Source organism: Tympanuchus pallidicinctus, unplaced genomic scaffold (genome assembly GCF_026119805.1).
Source record: "Tympanuchus pallidicinctus isolate F22 unplaced genomic scaffold, pur_lepc_1.0 scaffold15, whole genome shotgun sequence".
Classification (NCBI taxonomy): Eukaryota; Metazoa; Chordata; class Aves; order Galliformes; family Phasianidae; genus Tympanuchus; species Tympanuchus pallidicinctus.
The window spans coordinates 7615943-7629710 of record NW_026294669.1 but is presented as its reverse complement, the minus strand read 5'-3'; the positions used below and the strand labels follow the sequence as shown (position 1 = coordinate 7629710).

Sequence of the window (13768 nt, the reverse complement as noted above, 5' to 3'; positions counted from 1 at the left end):
GCAGCTGCTCTCTAAAATCATCCCTATATCCTCAAAAAGAAGCAGAATGAAGTACGATAGCACTTACAAAAACTGTACCAAGTCTAAAAGGCAGCTATCACTACAGGCAGAAATAAACAGGGAAAGAAGTCTGCTACTTTAAATAGCAACATTACAAATGAATTACAAAACCAAATATTTAAAACAACAGATCTCTAGCACATCAGCATTCAGCACTTAGTGACAGAAAGGGTTGTGAGACAATCTGAGTTTTTCCACTTCCTTATGTGCTAGATATCCCAGAGTCACCTTGGATACATATTCAGAGTCAGAAAGCTTCTGCTGCAGTGCTCAGCACCCTCCAGGAAACTAATAGAGTGTAAGAAATAACTTTCAAAAACATATTAATCATGCATTGAAAGAGGAACAGATTAAGGTCAAAAGTAGGGAAAGGAGCTGTCCTACAACACATCTACAAAGCTTTCTTTGGTAAGCATTTTTAACCTGCAAGAAAACCCATATTATAAAACTTAGGCCATTCATGGAAAAAGGCTTTTATTTATATCAAGCTCTACAGTCTGTTTGAGATATCTTAGAACATCTGAGCTGACAGAACTAGTTTTCACTCACATGATTTCAACTGAAATGTAGGTCCCAGATCACATCAAGTTTTCAGGTAAACTCTCTGGGTTTTCTAACAACTCCAGAGATGTTGTACTTCACTAAGCTTTTTTTTTTTTTTTTTTTTTAAACCATATTGAAAGGAAATTAACATTTCCCTGGGTTGTTTATTTCTGTTTTTGATGAGTGTTTTCAAAGACTTCCATTTACATTTTTACATCATTAATAATTCTGTAATATTAGAGCCAGAACTGATGTTTATTACTGTGAATTCCAGATCAACAACATCTTTTAGATTTTACAAGCCTTAAACAATCCTCTCCTTGAAAAGAACAGTCTTCTGCCTTAAAGCACATCAGGATATGCCACCAATTGCCTTTTAAGTCTGTCTTTTCTTATTCCCCAAAGAAAATCCTGTATCTCGAGACTACAGCAGCACATCTGCTTTTATTTTTTTCCAAATATCGTAATTAGTAATAGCTAAACAATCATTTCTTTATCACTCCCTTGGACAGCATTACGCATACTTAGATACTTCTACAAAATGGGAAACAGAACGAACCACAATATTCCTACACACTTTCCTTAGCTGTCTCACTTCCTCTAAGAAGAAAAGTTTCTTATAATAGAAGGGACCCATAAAGTCATTGTATCCAACTCCCAGCTTTATACAGGACTGCCCAGAATCAGACCATATGTCTGAAAGCAGTGCTTAAATGCTCCCTGAGCTCCTACAGGTTGGGGCTGTGCCCGATCCCTAGGCAGCCTGTTCCATGCCCACCATCCTCCGGGGCAGGACCTCTCTCAACCCCACCAAACTCTCCTCTGACAGCTCCATGCTGTTCCCTTGGGCCCTGTGACTATCTCAGAGAGCAGAGCTCAGCACTACCCTCCATTCCCTGTGAGAAGCTGAAGCTGCCATGAGGCCTCCCCTCAGCCAGCTCTGCTCAGCACTGAGGTAACCCAGGCGCCATAGATTTTCCTCATACATCTTCCTCTCTAGGCCCTCCACCATCTTCATGAACCTAGAGCACTTTGAGAACAGGATTAGAAAGCAGAAATATCCCCTTTGATCCTGGCTCTGTGCAAAGGAAAACATCAGTTCAGTTTTCTCACTTGTAAAACGAGGGCAAAGCTTCCCTACACCTTTTCCATTGGGTTTACCATCTTCCTTTCAGCAGCAGTACACTAGTACAGTTGCTCATCCACAAACCCACCAAGCTTCCCTTGATTATTTCATTCAGTGGCCAAATGGCCTGAAACCATCTGAAGGGCATTTCATTTCATTAGTATTTTGGTTTACGTAAATTGAACACTTGCATAACAAAGTCCAATTGGCCAAAGACCAATATTTGTTACATAGACACAACATTCAAAGTTGAAATTTTATCACACTTTTAAACCTGACAGAAACAACTCAATTCTGGTAGAAAGAACTCAACGATTCTTTAAAACTTGTGCAGTGATTCCTTCTCTTAAGTTTCCAAACAGCTGCTGTCCCAGCAATAAAATCTTCAGAAAAATAACCCAGGTCAAATTAGAACAAAATAACCATTAAGCATAAGTTTTTACACGTGTGCAATTGTTTTTTTGTCTATTAATTTCACCTACCCAACCCCCTTTTCTTACTGGGGAGTGAACTACTGAGTAGTTTACTTGGTTTTAAGTTAAGTAGCTGTTTTCTGTGAGAAAGATAATGGCAACAGCTTGTTCATGTCTATATGAAACCTGCATACTTCTGGCTCAGTTGTAAGTTTCATTCTCATTATTAGTTTTTCAGGACATCTAGTCTTCTGACAGCTCATCTCTAAATGAGAAATTACACTAAGACAAAAGTGACAAAAATCGTGCACTCAAGCTCCTACCCACTGAGGCTAATGCTTGTAGCCATCCCAAGGCCGATACAACCCTAATGACCTACTGCTGAAGCAGTAGTACTTGTGCTACATAAAGCCTCCAGTAGCTCAGAAGGCCCTATGAGTACCAAGTTTATAGGAGTCAGGAGTTAAAAATGCTTAAGGCAAGATGTTTTAAAATATATGTGTCATTTTAATGAGTGCATTATGAATCATACATCTTCAGTAAGATAAAATAAAGAAGTAGGTTACCTGGTGTTAAAAGAATGACAGACATAGTGATGAGTGAACAAACAACTAGAATCACCAGCAGCGCAATAGCAATTCCCTTCCAGTTCCTCTGCGGAGGGCTGTTACTTCCAAGTTCCTACAGGAATGGAAAAAAAAATAGAAGGAAAAGATCGCATTTCATAATCACATATTTCTAGAAATATTATTGATAGGAAAACTGCACTGCACATACCCAAAGCTACAACACAGGAGATGATCACTATTCCTCCCCTCTCAACAGCAGACATGCATAATTCCAAAGGGGCAGATGTTATCCCCCTTTAATAGATGCCTTTTTTTCTTTCTAGATAAGTAATTTTATATCCCTATGAGACAATAAAATGAGCTTATACAAGCTGTCCAAAATATGACTGCTCTTAAAATGTGCTGAACATAACATTCTGGACAATACCAACTAGCAGTCTGTAAGATAATTACAGAAATAAAATGCAGCAATTTACTGTAATTCTACCAACATGGTATGGACCATATAGGTTTAAATATACATCTTTTTTAATGTACCCTATTAAACTTATTTGTAATAGAAAACATTTACAAAACTGCCTGAGGTTTCATCCAAAGCTGAATAGATCTTCTTCCTCTATACAGTGGTTCAGCTGCGAACTGTTCCCCCACTACCCAGAAAAAAATAAATAAATAAATAAACAGTAACTTGTAATAAATGTTAAACGAATGCTCTCGTAGCTACTAGCATACATAAAGCTATGCTCTCTGTGGTTACATATTTAACTTGTATTAACAATGTGATTAAGGTTTGTCAATAGCAGCAATGCATTGCTTATATTCACAGTACAACTTAAACCAAACAATGGTTTAGCATTTAACACCAGAGTGACAAAACCAGTTCAGCAATTATTTCATGCAATCTTAACTTGCTTTGATGGTAATCAACAGTTTTTCTACCCATATCAAGTTATCTGCCACAATTAGCCATGCACACCCTTAGTATCTCCAAAATAAATTGCTGTGATAACACTCACAACAAAAACAAACTTCTCAGAAGGTACAATTTCAGCCTACTTACAAAGCTGAGTCGCATTACATGAGTGCTACACAAGTTATGTGCAACAACATCTTTAACAGTGTCTTAAATTTTATTTTTAAATCCTCCATCTCCTCATTTCTACCTGGGAAAGGTCCTCTTTCCTAGGAAATTTAAAAGGAATTTCACTTCACAGACTGTAAGCAATCCCACAGGGGAGTCCCATAGCAACCCACAGCCTAAGGCAGCCCTTGGTGAGCACCTAATGATAAATGGTGAGGAGTCTGGAACACAGGCCATATGAGGAGAGGCTGAAGGAGCTGGGAATGTTCAGCCTGGAGAAGAGGAGGCTCAGGGGAGATCTCATTGCTCTCTATAACTTCCTGAAGGGAGGTTGTAGTGAGCTGGGGGTCGGCCTCTTCTCTCGTGTCATTAGTAATAGGACCAGAGGAAATGGTTTCGAGCTACGGCAGGGGAGATTCAGGCTGGACATTAGGAAGTATTACTTTTCAGAAAGGGTGGTCAGGCACTGGAACGGGCTGCCCAGGGAGGTGGTGGAGTCATCGACCCTGGGGGTGTTCAAGGAAAGGCTGGATGTTGTGTTGAGGGACATGGTTTAGTGGGAGCTATTGGTGATAGGTGAACGGCTGGACTGGGTGACCTTTTAGGTCTTTTCCAACCTTGGTGATTCTATGATTCTGTGACCCCCAGCTGCTCTCCTCCCCTTTCCTCCAGGTGGTTAATAGAGTACAGTACTCACCCTACCCCCACTTCTTTTTAATAATCATTACACTACTCTTTGGTGTTGATACCAATGAAACTACAGATAACTGACAAAATGGCAGCATGCACAGCTTGATCTCTGAGCAGCCACGCAGGTGAAGCCCAGCCACTATTAACCAACAACACATCCCTGATACCTGTATTTTGTTCACTGAATTCCCGATTTCCAAACAGATCTGTCTGCTGACCTCATTTTCTTCACTCCCACTTCATTTAAAACTAATGAATGCTACAACTTTCTATTCTACTCATGGACTGGATATACCTGAGATCCACAGTGCTATTTTCACTCAAGTAAAAATTATTTTGATCTTAGTAGTACAGTCTAGAAAATTAGGACTTATCCTAAACATAATAGTATAAGCCTTACTCATATGACATTTATTAGAGTTCAATTGAAACAGAACAGCAACTTGTATAAGCAAGTTGTACTAAAAAAATAGTAGTTATTCTGAGACTTGTGAAAGCCTATTCCAAAGGACTGACTTAAAATGACAGAAGCTGGACCACTTGATGAATGTCCTCTGTACCAAAGCTTTTTTTTTAAAAAAACAACTGTGCCATGTCTTCATTATGCAGAAGATTCTCCTCTGCAGACATGAATACTGCTCAGTTACTAAAAATAAAAGCATACTTTAAACGCTTCAACAAATTTTGGCAAGGAAAACAAGAAATGGATGAATCCTGTACTGAGCATAGAAAGCTCACACTCAGTGAGAGAGAAGGTGGGAAATGGGCATAAAGGGAAAGAATTATTTCTAAGAAAAAAGTGCTTTAATTTAATAACTGGATAAAATTTAGGAGTCCATAATTATTCAAAGTAATTAAAAAGTAATGTTTGAGTGAAAGCTTTCTGTAAGACTTACGTGAAGTTAATGTACAATAGGAAAATTCCCATAATAACGGGAATTAACCATGCAATCAGCATCAAGGACATCCCTAATCAATTTTTTTGGTGCTTGACTACAGGCTAGAAAGTTCTAAAATATATATGTAGTATATAGTATGTAGGTATATATGTATAGCATATATGTAGTATATGTAGTATAATAGTATGTTGTTAAAGAAATAAAATATATTCAGCCTCACGCTGCTTTCTGAAACAGTAATAAATGTCAGTTAAACAGCTTTTTAGATCATGCACAATTAGCAAGACAGAAGATGTCATTTTTGAACACGGTAAGATAGAGGCACTCTATCAGAGAAAACATCATTAGAAGCTCTGTGATTAGAAGCTCCTGCCACCATAACTAACTGCTAACTATCACAAATAACAATGAGCATGGAGCTGGAGATTTAAGGATCTAATCTTCTAAGTAGGCTCTTACATTAAAGCAGTTTGAAAAAATATCAGCTTTCGAAGATGGTGTTTTATATGCAATACTATCTATAATGCTATTACAGATTTTACAATCTAACTCCAATGAATCAGAAAATGGCCGCTCAAAGCATAATATAATTGCAAGTATTCTCACTATTTAAAGCATCTTTTTCATGAGCCATTTAATTGCTTTGTTGCCAAAAAGTCCTTAAGTAATACATGTTTCTGAAAGTAATTTGTGATTGAGTAATGCCTTATTAAAATACAGCCAACAAAGGGAAAAGTCTGTTACACTGCACGCACAAAAAATGTACACAAATATTGTAGGTCAGAACACTCCAGGCCTCCTCTTTGGCAAGGGTAAGTGTTCCAATTAAGACAAGAAAGAGCAGCTCATTTTTGTTGTGCACAGTTCCACTCTGAACAGACAGAACATCTCAATAATCTCTATTTCTAAAAAGAAAGCTGAAACTAAAATCTGTAGACTGAATAGGAGATGGGTAAGAGGCTGAGGCTACCAAAGGAGTGCATAGATGGTTTCAACCTTTCAGCATCCCTCTGTGTTAAATACCACCCTGCTATAGCAAAGCATTTCAGAGACACGCTGGAAAACTACAGCTACAAAAGGCAAATATCAATTAAATACAATGGAGCATTTTTCTCTCTCCTCTACTAGTCTGTTTCTAAACGTAATATAAATGACTGACTGATGTTGAACTGATGCACAAGCATGAACATCCTTTAAGTTTTTAGCAGTATGTGAGTTTTGAATCTTAAACTATGGTATGCAACCTCATCCAAGAGTGCTGAGGACTTGTTCATTATTTTTGAACAAAATACGGACACAGATGTTTCACTTTAAAAACTACAAAATTACTTCCATAATTAATATGATTCAAGCAAGTATAACCCAATATCCTACACAATAGAATTAATTAGATGAAGCAAATTTCCATTATTTCATGTATGGATTTTTTTCATCATTTGATACACAAACAAGCACTTACAATTTAAGTGTACTATTCCCTCTGAAGCAGTATTGGAGATAATGATTTTGAAAAAAAAATCATTTCAAATTAATACATGCAATGTCATTAAAAAAAAACCTCCAATATTTCCATATTTCCACTTGAATAAACATTTCTTTCTCATAAGCAGCAAACCCAGAAATCCTGCTTCCTCCTAAAGCTTATCAAATTGCACAGTTTTATTGTTAATCAATGAGGATAAAAAGCCTTCATGACAATTTTTCTAACAAGTGCATATACAGCTAAGATGACAACACAACATCAGAAAATAATGCTTTAACATGCTGCATTAATAAGTCTGGTCTCTGAATGATCTTAATAGCATCTTATCTTCTCCTTGGAATATCACAATACAATGTATTTTCTGCCACAGCACATAGTAATGAGGGAAGCAGAAGAAAGCTGTCTGTGGGAGAAGTCACACTGAAGTGCTGAAGCCTGTGACAGGCTTCTCCAGGAGAGGCAAGTCAGTTAAAGCACAGCACCCCCACTGGGACAAGAAATGAAAAACAAAGATTTACAGAAACATTATGCCTTCCTGAGAGCTGGAATTTTGCCACACTGCTTTTTTCCTCATAGTACTACCTTTCCATGCTGCCACCAAAATAATTGATAAATGGTGAGATGACTCAAACAAAAATATTCCTTTATCAATAAAAACTACAAACAAAAATTGCACCAATTTTTTGTTATTTCTTCTTTGGTAAGTCTGTTCAACACTGAAGCTGAGACTGTCATTATTTATTTCTTGCAGTCCTGGGTGCACTTCACCAGGTTTACATGCTCAGTGGTACATGTATACAGATGCACATTGGCATTTGCACCAGGACTTTGAGTATTTGGAACAGAAAACCCAGCAGTGCTGAGCTGCAGCAGTGCCCAGTCCTTGCACAGTTTTGCTGTGAGGTGCCACAGACAGACAAAGGATCTCAGAAGACGGGGCATGCAGCAGTTTGTAGCAGCATAGCATCTTCTAAAGACTTGAATGAATTGTATTTCTTTTGTGCTTTTTATTTTGCCTAAACTGTTCCTGCACTGCCACAAGGACAAAGGTTACAGAGGAAAGCTCTAAGAAGAGTCACAGCCTTCCTTATTTTGGCAGGAATTTCAGAGGCAGAGTTTACAAGGCTATGAAAAGCAAATTTATAATTTGCTTTGCAGAAGGAATGAGAATGAGTCTCATTCTGTAGCTTAAATGTAATCAGGACAATATCACTTCATAAATCTCCCAGCAACTGCTTCATTAAAAGCTATTATCTGCATTCCCCAAACATGAAGAAAAGATGATAAACCTAAAAAGACTAATAGTTTCATGTTTTATCTCAGGTGTTTTAAAAAAGGCAGACTTGGGATAAATAAAAACCACGCAGTCTTTCCAGAGTTCATTATGTAGCTAGTCCTGCAACTGGTAGTAAATACTACCTGCCTTGATTTTGTAGTGTGCTATTTGCAGGAAAATTACCACAAAAAGCATTTAGAATTTGTGATTAAATGATTGCATCCATTCCTTTCCAGCTGTTTTTGAGTAATCCCACGGCCTAGATAGCAAGAGTGACTAAAAGACAGACCCACAAAGTGGCACAGGATGGTTTTAATCCATTTGCATAAGTACCTATCATTTTCATTCCTCTCCAATTCACCGTGCTATAAGATCCTATTGCTCCAATTCTTGTCTGAGTTATTATGGTCACGCAATTACTTTCCTCAGTCAGTATCTTTATTCATCAGAATGTTGCAGCTTCCTTTCAGAAGCCTCTTTCACCTGAATGCATGACTTCACTAGGTCTGTGGATAATGGAATTTTTAAAGAGAGAGCAACCACACTACTTAAAATATACGTGGGATTTGGGTATGGGGTCCAATCTACCATTGTCTTTTTATTTCTCTGAGATGTGTTGGTAAGAGGAACCCCCTCTTAAAATCATTCAATCATACAGATTGGAAGAGACTAAGGTCACCTAGTTCAACCATCAACCCAACTCCACAGGACCCACTAACCCACGTCACTCAGTGCCTCTTCTTGGAGAACTAAACTGGAAAGAAAAGCAGCCCCACCCACACCAGGTTGAAAGCAGTAAAACCCACCTGTGACAGCAGAAATAAATATGCACCTAATTCTGAGAAATTATTGATTCATCCACCCACACTGTTTATGTATTTTCTTAACCCTGCAAAACATCTTGTGCTTCTTTCAGTCTTGATCATTTTTGCTCTAAGCAGAGATTTTCCTTCAGCACTGCAAGTGCCCATTCACAGTCTGGATGATGTTTTAGAAGAGCTATGTCAATACCCTTAGTTTTGAATACTTACAAAAACAGTCAGTAATTTTTATGGAAACTATTCAATATAATATAGCTAGCATTAAGAAGGCATTTCACATCTTCCAACTCATTCTGCAGTGTACCTTGTAACATTTACTGAAACACACTAACAATGCTATTACACTAGACAAGCAAAAGCACAACATCTAAAACATTTCTACCAAAAAACATATCACTGCTCAGGACAATGAACAATAAAAAAGAATTTAAAATGGTGGCTATTAGTTACAGAGAAAGAAACTACATCAGACAAGGGAATTTCTTTGGCTTTTGGAAACTGAGTTGCATATAAAGACATAAAGCCATGTATGATTATTGCACCTTCAGAGTCAACTTCATCGTGACTCAGTATTGCAAAGTCTTTCTGCCTTTTAATCTTGTGTTCACAATCTTTTGCAGATCCTAAGCTTCACAAGTAGAAATACTGTGCTCTTATTTCCAGTATTATGTAAGTACCTTGCGATTCTAATGTATTTGTGTACATTTAAGTTCTATTTAGCCACCTGTGGTGAATTTTCTAAGATCCTAAGCAGAATACTGAAGATTTCCTTTATTTAATGAGTCTGCTTGCAACACTCCCTGAAAAATCTCACCTCCACACTGTTGGCCAAAAATACAGTGCCAAAAGCAGTCACACCTCTTTTGGGGACTTGGGGTCAGTGCCAGCCCTGGTGGAACTGCAGCTTCCATTCCCAACATCCTCATCAGACCTCTAACATTCACATTGTGCTACGTTATCCCTTCCTCACACAAACCTCAACTTGAAGCTAATTATATTTTTGTTTGGATGAAAAACAAAAACAAAAAAAGCTATCTCTGTCTCTTGAAGACTGCCTCCAAGATTACACGGAAATAGAGCTAGTGGCTCATTTCCAGTGAGCCCATGCATCATTAATATCCACAGAAAAGCAACATACATCTGTCATAATTAAATAAAACTTACTGTATTTTACTAAAACAAGCACCACTAGTGATAGGCAAGGATGGCAAAACAGCAGGCACAAACATGATTATACCGTATATGACTATGATCTACAAGAGGAAGCATCTAAAAATACTGATATAGTCCTTTACGGCCAAAAGGGCATTTTCACATTTAAATTAAATACAGTACAATATTTACCAGTCTAACCACACTATACAATGGAGTCTTTAAGACCATTCTCAGACTACAAGAACCAAAACCACCACCCAGACTTTCTCATTGGTCAGGTATACATACACCTACTTTACTTTATGACATTTAAGAGTCACTGGAGAATGGATACGACAAAAACATTTTTAGATTAATAATATTAATTTAGGATTTATCAAATTACTGAATAAATTTTTAAAGAACACCTTGCAAATTTGAATTAGTATTTTACTATTTGTGTTCAGATTATAAAAAAGTTACAAATAAAACAAGTAATTTAAATGCAAGCATGCCTTTATCTTTTATGTGCACATGTATTTACATATACATCCACATATCATTGGATAAATATGCAAATATGGATTATTAAAAACAACATTGCTATAAATAAATGAAAACATAAATAAGCTAGAGACTATCAGTGCAGAAGTGCACACTAATTGCCACTTTTGGGGAGAGAGGGGAATCTAAGGTAGTATCTAAGAGTAACAGGTAGAACCTAAGGTTGTAAAAGGTTCCCAGTCAGCATCTCTTCAAATAAATACCTGCAAAAATGTAACAAGCAAACTTAGTTGGACAGCATCACTGAGTTCTTATTAGGATTTTTATCTTCGTGATTAAATTATCTGCTTTTCAGAAAAACTGAAGTATATGTAAAGCAGATGAATATTATGATTCAACATAAATAAAGGCATGATTTTATCCTGCATATAGTTAGGAAAAAGAGTGTAAACAGGAAGTGAGTCACAGACTGGATACTAGATATATACGTACACACACACACATACACATATATATATAATCCCTGTTACCTTGGTTTCACCGAGCGAAACCAAACAATTCACTTAAAAACAGTACAAGCACCTTATGATGCTAATAACACTGCATTTTCCATCTGCACACACACGAGCTTATAAAAAGGCATTCATAGAGAGACTATGAGTAATCAACCTGTCTCCTTACATATACTCTACTCAATTAAAAACCAAACACAGTGCTAGGAGGAAAAAAAAACAAAACAAAAAACCAGGAATGTCTTGTCAATTTTACAGGATTTATTGATTTCAGCAATATACTTTCAACAGAATAGAAGTTGCATTTTTTTGTTCTTTCTTCCTGCAAACTTCTCTTAATATCCAAGGCTGCCTACTTCAAAGGCCTCTTTATACACTATGTTTCATGCAAAAACTTGAGCCACACAAGAATTTAGCAGCTGATTGATTTAAGGAAGATGGGAATGCCTCTTGGTGAGTCAGAGCCCTCCAGCTGTCAGAACAGTTCTGCCACACCAGCACAACCATCAGCACCTAGCCAGGACAAGTTCCACTGTGGGAGAAGTGAGGGGAAAAAAAAAATATTCAGAACACTACTTCTGGCTCAACTGGACTCTGTCACAGTGAGATTTGTTTTACCAACACATTTGCCAACCAATCATGACTTCTCTCTGGTCTCGTTTAGTTCAGTTAAATGGTTTATGAAAGGGTGCCCACAGCCATATAAGGGTGTGAGACAGGCAGTTGTACATCAAGCAGTGTCAAATAGCAATGGTTGAGTTCTTCCCTGTAGCTAAACTATCCTTTTTATTAAATCCAGAAGGAGATGTCTGCACTGCTTGAAAACACAAAATATTCCAATTGTGTTTCACCACAGCTTTGGTGGGTAAGAAGGAGCTGATCAGATTTGGCAATACAAATATGGAATTATAATTACTGTAACAATCACAAATTCCTCTGAAGAGCGTAGCTGTTTTTAAAGCTGTGTTACATAAATTGTAATACACTCACTTATTTCTGATCCATGCAAGTGCTATCACTGCCAAGAACAGAATTATTTTTGAGACACATTCCTGCAGCTGCTGCATGGGAAAGACAAGCAACAGAAGTCAGTTTGGCATATTTTTTAAAATCATTGTAACAGAAAAGCACCGGAATCAAAAGGAGAACGGGCAGTACTACATAGAGAGACTCTGGGACTCAATCATATTCTCAACATGAGAACAACAGACAATGTCCTGAAAGGCAACGATGTTGTCAGGCATCCAAATACATGCTTTAATATCTGTGCTAAGAAAAGTGTATTTACTCATTAACTCTGATGTTTTACCTGAAATCCATTCAAAGAAGTAATTTTAACTTAGATAAAGAAGTGAGTGGCACCTTCAATTTTTTTCCGAATGTAAATTCTTCCTAGAACTTACAGAAGAAGAACCTAACTCATGTCATATAAGGTAAGGATAATTCTTTACAAAAAAGTATGTATTACCTATTGCTTTTTGGTTTCTTGCCATTTTGAGAGTTAGAAGAGCTTTAATTAGAAGCCAGTTAAACAGATCCTGAGAAAGAAGACAAAGAGCTGACCAATGCAGAGGCAGGTACTGTTGGCAGAGCTGCTGCACTTAATTAGATGAAAAATTCAAAACAAGTCTTGTCACTGAATTTTCCATTAATTCACTGAAGGCAACTGGCTGCCTACAGATCAGATCAAGTACTAACAACAGATACTCAGTTCAACATCTCTACTTGGCTCTGAGCCTTAACATAAGAGCCAAATAACGTCTTCAGATCCACTTCAACAACTCCTACTGAAATGTCTGAGAGTTTCAAGTGAGCAAAGGGCAAATCAAATGAAGATGTTAGACTACAAGAGTGGCTATAATACTAATATAATACTGTGGCTTTCATATATATATATATATATATATATATATATATATGTGCACTTAGAGAAATACTATAAATTTTAAAGGAAGTGAATTCTTGAGATACTCCACGATTCTGTTATTAATTAAAGAAACCTCCAAGTCTATTCCAAGCTGTTCCCAAAATAACGCCTCCTAATTATTTCCATGGAAACTACAACAGTTAAAACAGCACAACAACACTATGTGATAGAGTAAATTCTCAGCTACAAAACACTGTTTTCAACATCGTCACCACCATTAGCTATGCATTTTCACCAGAAATGAAGAAAAGCCTGCATGCAGAGCTTGCAGAAATCTGCCCCAGAAGAGGTGACAGCTGTTCCACAGCTGCAATGATGACATTGTTGCTAGGAAAATGCTCATACAGTCCATCATCCATCAGCTCAAACAGATGGAAGTCAGAAAGCACCAAATCCAGACTACAAGGTCGGTGTGGTAGGACAGTCCAGACAAGATTAGCAGTGTGCTTCACAGTCTTAAAAATAACATGGGGTGTGGCTGTCTTCTTCCCTGGTTCAACTTGGGAAGTTTGAGCCTTCAGCATCACAATGCAGTGGTCATGGTTGATGGTTCGTACCAGTTCCAGGAAATCCAGAAGGATCTCTCCCTTCCTATCTCAAAAAAACATCACCTTAACCACTGAGGGCTATGTCTTGAACTTGTTCTTCAATGGGGAAAATCACGTCACCCTTCCATGGATCACCATATTAATTCCAGCTCATAAAGGTGACATTTACATCACTGGTAACA

The 13768-nt window shown here is 37.4% G+C and overlaps 1 protein-coding gene across 3 annotated transcripts in view; it reads right to left on the bottom strand.

Moving 5' to 3' along the window:
• DPP10 (dipeptidyl peptidase like 10) overlaps positions 1–13768 on the bottom strand; it is a 396750-nt gene that overhangs the window by 187877 nt on the left and 195105 nt on the right. For all 3 annotated transcript variants that reach the window (XM_052675376.1, XM_052675375.1, XM_052675377.1), the window contains exon 2: positions 2709–2823. In XM_052675376.1, the coding sequence (XP_052531336.1) occupies positions 2709–2823 (115 nt within the window). The remainder of the gene's footprint in view (positions 1–2708; positions 2824–13768) is intronic.